General features: G+C 46.9%; 1 protein-coding gene across 11 annotated transcripts in view; it reads left to right on the top strand.

The window, feature by feature from the left end:
- The window catches only part of DOCK3 (dedicator of cytokinesis 3), a 292500-nt gene that overhangs the window by 32812 nt on the left and 243715 nt on the right, over nucleotides 1-15973 (top strand). For all 11 annotated transcript variants that reach the window (XM_077325925.1, XM_077325933.1, XM_077325924.1 and 8 more), the window contains exons 3-5: nucleotides 4498-4538; nucleotides 10898-10953; nucleotides 15148-15244. In XM_077325925.1, the coding sequence (XP_077182040.1) occupies nucleotides 4498-4538; nucleotides 10898-10953; nucleotides 15148-15244 (194 nt within the window). The remainder of the gene's footprint in view (nucleotides 1-4497; nucleotides 4539-10897; nucleotides 10954-15147; nucleotides 15245-15973) is intronic.

Genomic DNA, 15973 nt, shown 5'->3' with positions numbered 1-15973 from the left:
TTTTTCCCCATTTATCTTAATAAGAGAAGTTTCTTGTGAGTTTATGGAACTAACTATACGAGGAGAAAACTAGCAGCCCACTTGCAAGTTGGGAAAAACTCTGCTTCACAATAGCATCCAATCAGTGCAAGCTACTATTGTATAAGTTACCTCTATTTTTGAATGAAGGTGGCTAATTATCCAGGAAATTTCACCCACAGAAAGAAAAGGAACAGAATAATGAATACACATCTTCATTTCGCATTTGTTATTGACTTGCATATCTCATTCTGCATTTAGTGAAAGTTTCTTTGGTGGGAGGGTAATTTTTTTTCTTTTTTGGAAGGTAGTAAGGGCGAGTAAATGGACAATGCTGGGTACATGGTTAGAAGACAATATGGCAGAAACATATAGATTTGGGGATATATATTTCAACCAGAGCTTTTGTCTGTATTGCATTCCAGTGCTTGGAGCCCACCATAGCCAGCATGAAAGGAGTTTGCCTGCTCCTTCCAAAGAAACCTAGTTTTCACTGTCTATTTTCCTGTAAAGTTAACTACACTTGAAATTCTGTGCCACTTATGCCTTTGAGTTCGTTGTTGTTGTTGTTGTTGTTGTTATTGTTGTTGTTAGGTGCAAAGTCACGTCCAACCCATCGCGACCCCATGGACAATGATCCTCCAGGCCTTCCTGTCTTTTACCATTCCCCGGAGTCCATTTAAGTTTGCACCTACTGCTTCAGTGACTCCATCCAGCCACCTCATTCTCTGTCGTCCCCTTCTTCTTTTGCCCTCAATTGCTCCCAGCATTAGGCTCTTCTCCAGGGAGTCCTTCCTTCTCTGAGGTGGCCAAAGTATTTGAGTTTCATCTTCAGGATCTGGCCTTCTAACGAGCAGTCAGGGCTGATCTCCTCTAGGACTGACCGGTTTGTTCGCCTTGCAGTCCAAGGCAGTGGTCCCCAACCCCTGGTCCAGGGACCGGGACCGGTCCGTGGATCAGTCGGTACCGGGCCGCAGCTCCTCCTCGTTCTCCTCCCCGGCTGCCGCCTCGGGGGCTGCCCTGCCACTTTGCTGCCAGCTCACCTTTGGTGCTCTCCAGCGGCCACCATGGCTGGGGCTCCCCTTCAGTGTGGCACTATGCGGCTATTACTGGCAGCGCCCCCCAGAGGGTGGCAGGAAGTCAGGGGTGCTAGCAGGAAAGCAAGTGGAGCAGGGGCTCAGGCAGTGGCGGTGACTGATTACCACCCCCGGGCCTCAGTAAAATTGTCAAGCATTGACAAAAAGGTTGGGGACCACTGGTCCAAGGGACTCGCAAGAGTCTTCTCCAGCACCAGAGTTCAAAAGCCTCAATTCTTTGATGCTTGGCCTTCCTTGTGGTCCAACTTTCACAGCCATACATTGCAGCTGGGAAGACCATAGCCTTGACTAGACGCACTTTCGTTGGCAGAGTGATGTGTCTGCTTTTTGAGGATGCTGTCTAGATTTGCCATAGCTTTCCTCCCCAGGAGCAAGCGTCTTTTAATTTCTTTGCTGCAGTCCCCATCTGCAGTGATCTTGGAGCCCAGGAAAATAAAATCTGTCACTACTCCCATTTCTTCCCCACCTATTTGCCAGGAATTGAGAGGGCTGGATGCCATGATCTTTGTTTTCTTGATAGTTAGTTTCAAGCCAACTTTTGGACTCTCCTCCTTCACCCGCATCAAAAGGGTCTTAAGTTCCTCTTCACTTTCTGCCATTAGCGTGGTATCATCTGCATATCTGAGGTTGTTGATATTTCTCCCTGCAATCTTGATCCCAATTTGTGACTCATCTAACCCAGCCTTTCTCATGATGTGCTCCGCATACAAGTTAAATAGGTATACAGTTAAATAGGTATACAGCCTTGCCATACTCCTTTCTCAATTTTGAACCAATTAATGATTCTATTCCCGGTTCTCACTGTTGCCTCTTGACTTGCATATAGGTTTCTCAAGAGACAGATAAGATGCTCTGGTATTCCCATCTCTTTAAGAACTTGCCACAATTTGTTGTGCTCCACACAATCAAAGGCTTTAGCATAGTCAATGAAGCAGAAGTAGATGTTTTTCTGGAACTCCCTAACTTTCTCCATGATCCAGCGTATGGTGGCAATTTGATCTCTAGTTCCTCTGCCTCTTCGAAATCCTGCCTGTACTTCTGGAAATTCACGGTCCACATATTGCTGGAGCCTAGCTTGTAGGATTTTGAGCATAACTTTACTAGCATGAGAAATGAGTGCAGTGGTGCGGTAATTTGAACATTCTTTGCCATTGCCCTTCTTTGGGATTGGAATGTAAACTGACCTTTTCCAATCCTGTGGCCATTGCTGAGTTTTCCAATTTTGAGTCTGCGTTCATAGGAGTCTTTATTTACCAGGCCAAGCATGAAAAAAGTCACTTCAATTCCCATGTCAATCCAGCCATTTACTTGTTCACTATTTACAGTTTCAGCCTGTAAATATTCTTTATTTAGATCTTCCTGAACTTTCCAGGATGGATATTGGTCTCTCTGTCTGTCTCTCTGCACCCCAAAATTCAAACATTTGCTGGTAAGGGCTAGCCAAAGCCCATAGCCCAGGAGGGACACACCCATAACCACTCCACCCCATCCACAGTCTGTGAACCTCTACCTTCCTCTTTAGATCGATGCTCATCTCTAGATTATAATGATCAGCTCTGCAGGCAAAAATGGCTACTTTGGAGGCCGGACTCTGAGGCATTGTACGATTTTAAGGCCCTCCTCCAAATCTACCTGCGGGGGACCGCTTGGTTGCTTATGCCCCCCGCAGGGCACTCCGCTCTGTTGGTATGAATTTACTGGTTGTCCCGGGCCCACGGGATGTTTGCCTGGCCTCGACCCGGGCCAGGGCCTTTTCAGTTCTGGCCCCAACCTGGTGGAATGAGCTCCCAGAAGAGCTAAGGGCCCTGCAGGATCTACCAGCTTTCCGCAGGGCCTGTAAAAAGGAGCTCTTCCGCCAGGCATATGGTTGAGGCCATGGCAGCTCTCCCACAAATCCATCAGAGGATCCCCTCCAATATTGAGATCTCTAACATTGAGATCATTGTTAGATCTATTGTATTGGTGCCACCCTCTTCTGAATATTATTCTCCCCACCAGGCTGAACTTGGGGGGAAGTCGGGTAACTAGGATCAGAATTGTGACCACCGCTGCTTATATGTAACTTGTTGTTAATGTTAATTGGGGTTTTTATGGGGATTTTATTGTGTTTTAACTGTTTATATTGTAAACCGCCCTGAGACCTATTTGGAGAAGGGCGGTCTAAAATTAAATAATAATAATAATAATCTCCAGGAATATCTCAAACCCAGGGCTAGCCAACCTCCAGGTGGAACTTGGAGAGCTCCTGGAATTACAGCTTATTTGTAGAGTATAAAGATCAGCTCCCCAGGCAGAAAGGGCTCCTATGGAGTTTGGACACGGTTGAGGAGAAGAAACATTTAAGGCCTCCTACACAGGTTGTTGGGGAGTTGAAACACTTGAGGCCTACTGCACATGGTTGTTGTGCAGATGAAACAGGAGGCAAGAGAACCTCTGCAACAGCTTCCAGTTTCACCTGCACAACAACCCTGTGTTGTAGGTCTCAAATCTGCAGAGAGTTGCTTAGCTGTTTCTTCCCTCCAGCAGCATGGCCGTCCACAGCAGTATTTTAAGTGGGAAGAAGCTTTTCTGTGGCCTCCTTGTCATTCCACTGTTTGGCAGAAGGGGAAAGTTCCCCCCCCCCAAAAAAAAGAAGGCCCTCACCCATGCCCTCAGACTCCCTTGCGTTGCTCTAGGAAACACCTCCCACCCCTCAGTCAGGGGCTGTCAGAGGCTCCTTCCCAGCAGGCCTGAAGAGAGGGGAGAGGGAGCGCACTCACCAGCCTCCTGCCAGCTCTGTCAGCTCTGAGGCAAGTTGCAGTTGGGCGAAGAGGGCTGGCGCAGGCTGTCCAAGCCTGTGTTCTCATCCCCCTTGGCAGCCCTACTGACCTCCTCCTTCCTGCAGTGGTCAGAGGCTGACTGGCAGTGATGTCTCCAGATTACCCATGGCTGGGCCGGGTGGGCAGGCCCTGTCAGAACTTTGGCCCAGTGTTTGGGCCAAAGTCCTGAGTGCACATGACCTGTCTGAGGCTTTGTGCGTCCTGACTGGGTAGAGCTCTGGCCTGTCCTGGTGAGGGCCCTCACCTGGACCAGCCCCGCCTACTCTCCACCCACTTAGCCCTTAACCAATTATGTGTACTGCTTCCCGAGCGGTTACAGAACTGCAGCCTGCCACTGCTCCCCAGCAGGAAGGGCTACAATATCCCCTGTCTGACAATATTACTGCAGCAATTTATTTTTCCTTTGTGCAAATCTTAGTAGTAATTTCAGAACTTTATTTTAAACACAGAAATGCATACAGGAAGGTAGACAGCCACAAATCTACAGGCTCGAACAGCCTTCTAGCAGCAGTAAACAAGAAAAGGGCCTGAATCTGCTACTCATTTTGATTCTTGTATTTCAGGATGGTACAGAGGAATATCACTTAAGAAGCCCAATATAAAGGTAAAGAAGAATTCTCTGCTTAATAACTATCTTTACAGTTATGCTGCTTTGCAATTGACTACACAAAAATATTTAAACATGCTAACACATATACTTTCAAGGTATTCATGGCATCTATCTATCAATTAACTACCGTATTTGCCGGCGTATAAGACTACTGGGCCTATAAGACGACCCCCCCAACATTTCCACTCAAAATATAGAGTTTGTTATATACCCGGCCCACCCCTGCATCTTCCTGTGACCGGCACTAGTGCGCAAGTGTGCATGTGTGAGCTCTGCGTAGACAAGGGGCGGGCCGGAGCGCCGCTGCTTCCCGTTGAGCAGAACGGCCCGGTCACACCGTAAAGGCTGGCACCCCTGTCTCGCTGCTGATGCTCACCGCAGCCATGCTGATGACCCGCCACAGCCGCGCTGGATGCCGCGCGATACTGGATGGTATGTAGAATGAGGTGGGAGGCCACTATGGGCACCAGGCGAGCATCGGGAGGCCCCTATGGGCAGCTATGTCTATCCCAACTGAAGTGCACCCTGCGTATAGGATGACCCCCCCCCCCACTTGGAGGCATGTTTTTCAGGGGGGGGGAAGTAATCTTATACGCCAGCAAATACAGTAACTAACTAACTAACTAGTGGGGTGATTCTTCTTAGCTGCATGCTATCAGTCAGCAGTTACAGGCATGGATTGATGGTTTTCTGTTATGCTATAGAAACTCTGATATATCTCCATACTTTTATATCTAACTCTTGCAGTACTTTTTTAGTTTACAAGTCTGGATTATTTCACTTCTGAATTGAGCAAATTTGAACATGTGGGAATAAATAACTAATACTTTACATTAAAAAAATCCTTTGAACCTTATGTTCAGCATTCTAGAATTTTTTCATAGTTTTAAAGTAAGATATTGAATTATTAAAATATTACACCAGTTTTTAAGAACAATTTCTTGGTTTATTGTATACTAGTAATATAGCCCGCTGCACTTGAAATACAGCGGGCGCTAGCGGGCGTCAGGCCGCTCGCGGTGCGGCTTGGATCCCTACCGCAGCAACTTGCAGGCAGAAGTGCAACAGGGGTGGCTTCCCATGCCACACCGGCTGCCTAGAGAAGGGACCTCAGGCAGCTTCTCCTCTGGCCAGATCACCTGCCCGTGATAGCCTTGGGGGGGTGCCCCAAGAACTCGGCAAGCTCTGCTCCTCTTTGGGTGGGTAATGGTGCTCAGCCGTGGGATCCTGGGGGAAGGGAGGGGGGCCTGGCACAGAAAACACAGAGGGAGGCAGGTCACAGTTGTAGGGATCACAGTACCGTGGGTAGGCTGCGTCCCGTTGTTGGTGGAGCGGCTGGTGGGCGTCCAGTGGCCGGGGCCGCATCTTGCTGCGCCGCATCTTCCTGCAGCGTGTACCCCGAGGCAAAAAATGGCGGCGGGTGGCTGGCAGTTGTCGAGCTGGTGCGTCCTGTCGGCTGGGGGGCCACCGCTTGTCTCAGCGTCGAGTTAAGTGAAGCGGCAAGTCCAAGGCTAGGCAAGGGAGCCCCCGGCAGTCGTGCGGAGCCGGCTGGCGGGGGCTCCCTCGGGCGGCGGCCTGACGCAGCGAGAGGTGCTTTGCGCCTCTCGCCACATCAGGCCGCCGGGCAGGGAGCCCCCGGCAGCCGCACTCTGCGCGACTGCCGGGGGCTTCCTCGGGCGGCAGCCTGACGCGGCGAGAGGGGCTTTGCGCCTCTCCCCGCGTCAGGTTGCTGGGCAGGGAGTCTGCGCGGCTGCCGGGGGCTCCCTTGTGGGTGGCCTGACACGTCAGGCCGGTGGCAAAGGAGCAACTGCGAGCCGCGCTGCGCACGGTTCGCAGTTGCTGGGGCTGGGAATCGGAGGGACCAATCGGCAGGCACTGTGCGCCTGCCGATTGGTCCCTCCGATTGTCTGTCCGGAGGAAGGGTCCAATCCGGACCCTTCCTCATCCCGGACACATCCCGCCCCAGAACGCCTTATCCTTTTATTTAGTCCGGTGTAAAGATTTAAGGAACAATATATTGTGGTAATAACTAGCATTGCTTACTTTTATTCAGTTGCGAGGCATGTTGCTATCTTGTGATGTTAATGTTTTTATTTGACATGGGGTTTTATTCTGTAATCCTGCATGAGATGTTTTACGAGAGCAGCAGGTAAAAAATCTAATAAATAACAATAATAATGTGTTTTATACTGTTACTAGATTCAAAGCCCATTGTATGTGGAAATACAATAGGTGCTAGCTTCCCGCGGCCTGGGACCAGGCAGCTTGCAGGCCTCCCGTCCCCCCCGGTGCCCCCCCCTCCCCACGAATGCTTCCCAAGTGGCGTTCAGGGCAACAGGAAGGGGAAAAAAGAGGAGAAAATGACGGCAGCAAAGGCCGACAGAAACAATCAGGAGCGGGCTCTCCAGAAGGAAATGGCAAGGACCAGCGGGCACGAAAATGCCACGGCCTCCACCTGCATGGACAGGGGAAGGCAATACGGTCAAAGTGAAGAAGCAGAAGCCAAACACAGTAAACCCAGGAAGAAGATCCCCAGTGGCCGCGACAGGGGCCACGGCCGCGAAAAAGCCTCAGCCTGCACCTGGCCCTGAAGCACGGGGCGACGGCAGGGGAATGGCAAAAAGGGACAGTGGGCTGCCCGTGTCAGGAGTGTTCCCAGAGCTGCAGGTAGCCTATCGTGGCCGCCCCCCTTCCCGGCAGTGAAGGTTGGGGGGTGGGCAGCTTCGCATCTCCCAACTGGTCAGACCTGGGCCAAAGGGGCCAATCGTTGGCCCCCCCCATGCTGGACAATGCTCACCCCCACAGCCCTTACTGCTTTATTTATGCTGCTTCCGGAGCAGTGTAAAGATTAGTATCAATACCTAGTCACAAAGTCCCTCCCGCTGCAACCAGGCCCCTGGCATGGGATGGATTGGTGAACAACCTACCTACCCCAGATCTCCCCCACGGCAGCAAGCTTGGCAGCAAAATGCCTCCAGCCCTGCTGCCTTTCTGCCATGGAGGACAGGCAGTGGTCTGAGCTTCAGCCAGGAGGAGGTGGAAGCAGAAGGTGCGAAACACCCCAACCCAGCCCACCCATGGAACCAGGCCTCAAAGAAGACCCAGATCCTAATCCACCTTCTGGGGCCAGACCTCTCCCCCCCTTATCAGCTGCAGCACAGTGGCAAAGCACCTCCAGCTCCCACCACCTTTCTGGCCAAAGAGGATAGGCAGAGGTCTGAGTCATGGCCAGAAAGAAGAGGCAGAGGGCACTTAACACCCCAGTCTACCCCACCCCCATGAACAGGCCTCAAGGAGAGTTGGTGCGGGATGGATTGTGGTATAAGCTGCCTCCCAGGACTAGACCTCGCCCCCTACCCCTTACCAGTGACTGCTTGGGGATGGGATGGATAGAAAGAGTTGGGTCCAGGCCCCAATGGGTGTTTCTGCATGGAGCAGGGCCACAGAGTGGGGACAGCCGTCTTCCCGCTCTCCTGTGGCCATGTTGGGCTCTGAGAAGTGGGCCAGCGGTGTGATGACAGCTGATAAGAAGGCAGGAATCTGGGGCCAATCCTCCTCCCACTCACATGCCTTACCAGCAACTGCTTGGGGTTGGGGTAGGCAGAGAGAGCCGCCTCCAGGCCCTGACAGGCATTCAGCATGTAACAGAGTTGTCAGTTCTATTGCATTTCCTACAATGTCAGGAAGGAGGGGAAGAGGGAAAGGAAGGGCCAAGGAATGAACAGCCGTGATTGATCCCGAGTGGGGCCTCTCCCTATTGAGTGCATGTCTTCCACTGAGGGCCAATCGGGGCGAGTTTTACCTAGTGCATTGTCTGTCCAACAAACTGGGCATTAGTAGGGAGAGATTAGTGTTACAATGAAACAATAAGGGTTTAAATAACTACTGTTGTCATGTATGCATGTATGTACCTTGTGTCCACGAAAATAAGACATTCCCATAAAATAAGCCATAGCAGAATTTCTAAGCATTGCGCAATATACACCATAGAAGTAAAGCTGCTATTTTACTGTTGATTATATTGATCCAGAAATTTTAAATTGATTAGTCATTGGAATTAGCCAGCTGTAAACTGCACTGCGGGAGCGGTAGTAATAATGCAGTAAGGGCAATGTGCGAGGAGAAAGGGGTGGGGTGAGTCCAGGATAAACACTTGAGGGGCCAAGGCCAAGGAGCCAGTCGGGAGCTGCTCAGCGCATGGCTCCCGATTGGCCCCTTGGCCCGTCCCGTACTCGAAGGTGAGGGGGCCAGGGAAGAGCCTTCACTGCCAGGAAAGGATCAGGGCTGCTGCGTTGAAGACGCGGCGGCCCTGCTCCTTTCCCGGTGCCAAAGCCGGGACCTGGGGGGGTAGGGGAAAGACTTCGGCGCAGCGAAAGCAGCACGCGTGCTCCTTTCGCCGCGCCGAAGACGGGACCTTGGGTGGGGGAGGGGGGAAAGGCTTTGCCGCGGCAAGACGAGCAGAGCCTGCTACTTTTGCCGCGCCGAAGCTGGGACCTTGGGGGGGGGATGGGGGAAGGGCTTCGGCATAGCGACAGGAGCAGGTCCGCCGCATCAGGGACGCGGTGGGGCTGCTCCTTTCGCTGTGGCGAAGCCGGGACCTCGGGGGAGGGGTGTGTGGGAAAGGCTTCGCTGTGGCGATACGAGCAGAGCCTGCTCCTTTCACCGTGCCGAAGCCAGGCCCTCAGGGGGGAGTCAACGCAGCCAGTGCGGTGGAAGGGATCCACCAGGAGCCCTGCAAGGCCGCTGGGGCCAGCAGCGCCCAGGCTAGCGCCCATTGTATTAGAAAATACCTCTAGTAATGTACATATTACACATATTACACTGTATCAGTTGTCTGTTTGCTTCTGGGTCAATTTCAAGATGCTGGTTATTACATATATAGCTCTTCATGCTCTGAGACTCACATGTCTGGAAGACTGCTTCTCTTAGGATGGTTCTACACAGAAGCTCCATTCCTCAGTCATGCAGGTTGAAAGCCAGTCATGTGTGGAGAGTATGTATTTATGGCTGTGTGGATGAGATGGTGGTGCTGGAAGGAAAAGTTTGGATATTTTAAGCACTGGTGAATGTTTTGTGACAGAGACACCACTTAAACTAAAATGCAACCTGAATGCTGGCACAATATCATAAAGTGGCCAAGTAGCTTTTTGGCGAACTCCTGAGGAAAGTTGGCAGGAATTGTAAGACATCTTATTTCAGAAACATGTTGGTTTTGGTAAAATCAGAAGAATCCCACTCTAGATGTAAGTTATCTAGTAATGATGGGGAAGGATACATTAGGGGTCGAGTGGCCACATGTCAGAGTGTACATGTTGCAATGAGGGATATTTATAACAGTTTATACTTAAAGCAAGATGATGGGGAAGGATACATTAGGGGTCGAGTGGCCACATGTCAGAGTGTACATGTTGCAATGAGGGATATTTATAACAGTTTATACTTAAAGCAAGATTCTCCTTTTTGTTCTGACTTTCTATCACTGAAGTCTTCCATTAATGTTCTAAATTGTGCAAAATGAGGACTACAGAGGTGTAACCTCATAAAACAATGTATTCTGAGATATAGTGGTCTAGCTGATTTTATATAGTGCTTTGGAGTTTTATATATTGCTTTGAAGAGCTATGATTGATTATAGATGTAATTATACATTAAGCTGTACTATAGGTTTGTAGGCAGAAGAGGGAGGGGGTATTTGTCACTCTCATTGTGTTCAGTGGGAATTTTCGTATTTATTGCTCTTTTTTTAGTATTGTAACCTATGGGGACTTGATGGGACTTCTAATGCCCGTACAGTGTCGCTTCTTCCCTAGTTGGGAAATCCATTTATAAATTGTAGTGGAAGTGGGCAGGGTGATGATTCTTTCATGTCTCTATCCAGTTTCTGATCCAACAAGGGAATTAGTGCATGAAAGTTGCTTCCATGTGTTGATCAACCATGCCAATACTGATCAAGTGTGCCATAAATGATAAGGCTGCTGTTTTAACTGGCAAACTAGATTATATGTATTAAGTTCCCAGTGCTGATTCTGCATTTAAAAAAAATGTCCAGTTTACATATTAAAAAAAAGCAAAAGTGAATATAAAACTCCATGTTCAAACAGTTTGGCTATTGAACAGAACAGTGATTGTTATGGTAAATATTTGGTCACATTTTTAGCCATTTTAAATTATGAGAGGTCATAATTTTAATGTTTGTTAAAGTGATTATTACTTTCATAAAAGAAACTTGAAGTACATGTGTTGATTTCAGAGTTTTTGATCGGTTATCAGCTAGCATATTTTTACTTGAATATCTGCTGCTAAGCTACACTTGTACTGTGTGTCCAGGATTAAAATTGTTTTTTTTTTTACAGGGGATCTTTCCTGCTAACTATATTCACCTGAAAAAGGCTGTTGTCAATAACAGAGGGTGAGTATCCCCTTTGGTTTTTAAGAACTTGTGATGTTTGCAATAGATAAAAGAATTGTTTAAATATAGTCCTGACTGAATGATATCTTTGGATGGAATTAAGAAATATGTTCTATCTGATATGAAGAAATGCGACAGGAAGAAAGTTAAATTAATTTGAAATGTGGCGTTAGAGGAAATTTTTATGAATATCATGTACCTCTAAAAAGACAAATAAATGGTTTGTAGGTCAAAACAAGCTTGAATTCTCCCTATAAGAATAAAACCGAGACTATCGTACTTTGGTCACATTATGATAAGACTTACTGGAAAAAACAATAATGCTAGGAAAAGTTTAACAGAGCAGTAAAAGAAGAAGACCTAGCATGAGATGGATTGACTCACTAAAGAAAGCCTTGTCCTTTGGTTTACAAGAGGGGAGCAAGGTTATTAACAATAGGACATTTTGGAGTTCATAATTTCATAGGATGTCCATAAATTGGAAGCATTTTTGTTGTCATTTACCACAGAGCAAGACTCTTGACACTTGTGGGATTTCTGTACCCTTTAAAAATGGTGAAATGCTTACCTTAAGGAGTTGTTATATTCTGGCCCCTCCACATGATATCGCCAACATGCAGCATCTGGGCAGTATCTGGCTGGCTACATCCTCCATTTTAAATCTAAAAAGTGGATTCACCAACATATGTAGCACTATCTAATGGAGAGCAGCCAGCAGCCTACCAGCCAAATGAAGGTATGGAGGCAAAGAAGCTCTGTCTCTGCCTCCAATATCCTGCCCTTTCACCTGCCTCCCTCTCCCTTCTCCTAGGGACAGGAGTTTTTTTTTTAAAGCAAACTGCCTGGAGCAACAAATAGACATACAAGCATGCAGGCAAAGGCAAAAAAAAATTCCCCAAATCATGTGGCACAAAGCATGGCTTTTTAAGCCCCCCTCCCTCCAATCAGGAATGAGATTCATTTTTAAAAAAAGCAAGACTGGTAATTCCATAAGGGGCGGCAATATAGGAGCATTATGCATCTATGATTAGATGCATAGGCATTTCAATGGAGAAGTATTGAATTAAAAAAAAATTAGTGGGCATCGCAGGCCCTTTAAAACTTGGAGAAAGGGGACTGGCTGCCTGGCTTGATTGACAGATGGAAGAGCATCACATATAAACCACGTTGCTCTCTTCCGCCATTTCAAGCAGCACATTTGGAGGGGGAGAAGCGCAAAATGGCGGCAGAGAAGAGCGAGACAGCAAAAAAGGTGAGGAGGGGCCGGGAGGTGAGATTATATGTAGTGTTACACCACTCAGCTGGCATAATGCTATTTTTGACAATGTGTGGAAATGACCTTGGTTCTCATGGCTAATCGTATCAATAGTAAAAAAAAATTAAATAAAACTCCTGTGTGGGGGAAAAAAAGACCTATAGCCAGCCTTGAACTCATAAAGTTGTGGTTGCAAGGCAAATAGCTTACTAACTGTATTCACATTATCTACTGCTTTTTTTTTTAAGAATGAAATGAAGTGCCTCTATACAGTTGTTTTTTAAACAAGGAAATCCCAGTGTAAAACATCCCCTTCACTTTTTAAAAAAAGACCAAGAAGGTAGATAGCCCAATCTCCTTGGTAGTACTGCTACCACCTCTGAATGGGTCCCTAAGGTGTCCAAGACTCAGAGGCAGTCTTGAAGTCTATCAGGGGTTTACCAGGGAACCTGTCCCACAAATCAAAAGGCTTAGTTGGTAGTATGGTACGAGTTAGGTAGGCGAGGCTTCGACTTAGCTTGTCCCAAAATCAAATCACAAGGTTCTAAAACATTAATTTATATTTATTAAGGTGCACAAATATAAGTTATACACTAGCAGTGAGAAAATAAGAATGTTGTGCAACATTTCTTGCTAACACACGATACTCACAAGAATGGTAGGATGACAAGACAGAATTTCAATGTTGTAGGTTCACAAGGCACAGACAAGGGTTCCCCCAAAATTTGAACAACAATATGTTACAATAGAAAACCTTTATGGTTTATTCCCACATGGGTCTTTGGTACAGAAACCAATCGTATCCAAATTAACAATTTATCAATTAACCAATGGGGTTACTAATGTCAGGGTAGATGAGCCAATTCTGAAACAGATGATGTAATGCCGACTCATCTAAATCAAGGCCAGTTCTCATAACAAGCTAATTGGGAACATCTGAAGCCAATTGTCTTATCTGTAGGTGTGGACAGTGTTTGGCTTCTCAAGGGCACAGGTGCAACTAATTGGTGCTACATTCTTACACTATGAGGAGCAAAACACTTTTTTAGCGGCCCACTAAAGATTTTGCAGGGCCAATGCCTGGACCAAAGTTTCATGAACAAGATTTGAAGCCACTATTTCACTACAGTAAAATCAGAGTCCAGTAGCACCTTTAAGACCAACATAGATTTATTCAGGGTTTGAGCTTTCGAGTGCAAGCACTCTTCGTCAGACTATGAACTCCTTACACGCCCTGAATAAATCTTTGTTGGTCTTTAAGGTGCTACTGGACTCTGATTTTCTTGTGCTACTTCAGACCAACACAGCTACCCATTTGAATATTTCACTACAGGGGACTGAAAAAAGTCTCTGTGATCAGCTTCTGTGAAAACTGGGGGCCATTCCGCACAAGGAAAATGTAACACAATTATCACCTGATGCTGATGCTTTAAATTCAGGGTTTCAGACGACACCGTCAGCCTCCCACTCCCTCCCAGCACTAATGTCGTTACATCTGCCGATTTGTAGCAATAGCAGTGTAATTGGGAAAAGTGCATTCACCTGGCATAAATCCCATCAGATGCCTCAAGTACCCGGCAAGTTAAAAAGTGAAGAGGCGACAACAGTATTCGTAACGCTAGGGAGTTGTCCCTCCCCTCCTCCATTGTTTCCGGGGATGGGACTGTTTTTTAAAAATGGGGAATGCCTTGTAGCAACGAATACTTGCTAGTAACTGCTGGAGGAGGGCAGAGACCTCGGGTAGAATGCCACTAAATCAACTCTCCAAGGTATAACTTTTTCCCAGGGGAAACAATCCCTCTAGTCAGCAAGTGAGCTGTAATTCCAGGGGATGAGGGAGATGATTTCCACCTGGAGGCTGCCATCCCTAATTCCTTCACATTGTGTGGATATGAGAGAGATTAAGGTATTGGGAGAAAAAAGCAAAAGTGGATTTTTTAAAGATTATCTGTGCAATTGTGAATGAATGAATATTTGTTGTAACGATTAATTCTGGTTTTAAAAAAATTAAGGGGGGTTGCCACTAGTCTGTGCGCACACAAGTGATGCTGATTGGTTGTCAGAAGTGATTGGCATGCTCAAGCTGGGGGCGGCACTGCAAGTTTGTAGCGTACTCATTGTTCCTTGGCCATAAACTGGAAGCAGGTGAGGAATGCTAGAAAATTAACGATAACACTACTAAAACGGAGATAAACGTTAGGTGTGAAATGACGGTAAGACGCTACAAAGAATAGTGCTGGACCAAACAGCTCTGATCACGGTTTTCTCCCAGCTGTGTGGAATGGCCCTGAGTTTTCCAGTTTCCAGGAAGAAGAGTCTATTTGGGTGCAGATTATAGCACCTGGGTTAACGCTCTTTTCAGTCAGGGGAAATGGTTGTTATAGACCTCTGGCGAAATCAGAGTCTGAATTGAACAGAAATCAGCAAGACCGAGAATGAAAAAAACATGCGAGTGCAGACTCAGCCCTGGTTAACTGGTAAGCCATCCTTGATCATAAGTTCTCTTTAATGTGGTATAATGAAGATTATTCTTTCTGTCTCAGTAGAAACTGAAGCCCCCCAGAATACAGTTGTGAGCAGAGCATATGTAGAGGAGCACATTGCTCTCCCAGTCAAGACAAATGCAAATGCTGACTCATTATGAAGATGTGACTGATTGGTTTCTTTTCAGAGAGAACGCCTCTGATCCTCCTTGATATAAGTTAACTAGACAGGGGAAATTATTTAGGAATGACATTTCTCTTCTGACTTACATGTTCTACATTGAAGTAAGTAAGTCTGTGTTCAGTAAAGGAGTCCTTATATAAATGACTGGATCATCCTGGTTACTCATCAAATCCAGGGGACAATAAATGTAATTTTGTACCTTTTCCTGTCAAAATGTCGTTTAGCCTTCTAAAAATATCATGAAGATTTTAAAGAAAATTTTCATTTTACAGGCAGTATGAAACAGTTGTTCCACTTGAAGATTCTGTTATCACTGAAGTTACAGCAACCCTCCAGGAATGGGCTGGCCTCTGGAAGCAGTTATATGTGGTAGGTTCATTGAAAATAAGGATAACATTTATAGAAGTAGTAATGGCATAGTAATTACATGCAGTTTACTGTCTTATGTGTGAGGGTTGTAAATGTTACAGAAGATCAGCTGCCAGGTATTGAGCTAGTGTGATGTAACGTTTAGCATGTTGAGCTTGGACTGGGAAGGCTTGAATGTAAATCCTCATTCAAGCTGTGAAATATAGTGGGTTGCTGTGTGCTAGTTAGTTTCTTTCAGTTTAACTTAGCTCACAGTGTTATTGTGTGGTGAAAAATGAGAGCACCCAACTATGTAATACTGTTCAGAGCTCCTTAGAGGAAGTATGGGACATAAATGTGAAGGATAAGTGATCCATGTTGATACATTTAGATCATTTGTAACTTTTGTGAAAAGACCAATATAAATGCAGTTATACAGAAGTATCCTAAAATGTTTGTCTTACGTGTGACGAAATGCCCCCTTGCTATTTCAAAAGGACAGTTTTTCCCCCCTCTGTGCTGGGAAGAGAGGTAGAGGGGCTGCGATCCCCTGTTCACCTCCCCCTTCACATGTTAATTGACCTGGCCAGGAAGGAAATACCTGGGGGGGGGGGGAAAGAGCTTCTTCTCCCCAGAATTCCTAGGTGAAGGGCTTCCTGTAGGAGGGGACAGAGGAGTATATCTGATCCTGAGCACAGGAAGGAAGGGGCTTTGTCTTTGGGGCTTTTGGCTGGTGGTCTTTGCCTGCTG

Source organism: Paroedura picta, chromosome 3 (assembly GCF_049243985.1).
Source record: "Paroedura picta isolate Pp20150507F chromosome 3, Ppicta_v3.0, whole genome shotgun sequence".
In the NCBI taxonomy this organism is placed as follows: Eukaryota; Metazoa; Chordata; class Lepidosauria; order Squamata; family Gekkonidae; genus Paroedura; species Paroedura picta.
The sequence above is the reverse complement of the archived record's forward strand: the minus strand, read 5'-3'. Positions and strand labels throughout refer to the sequence as shown.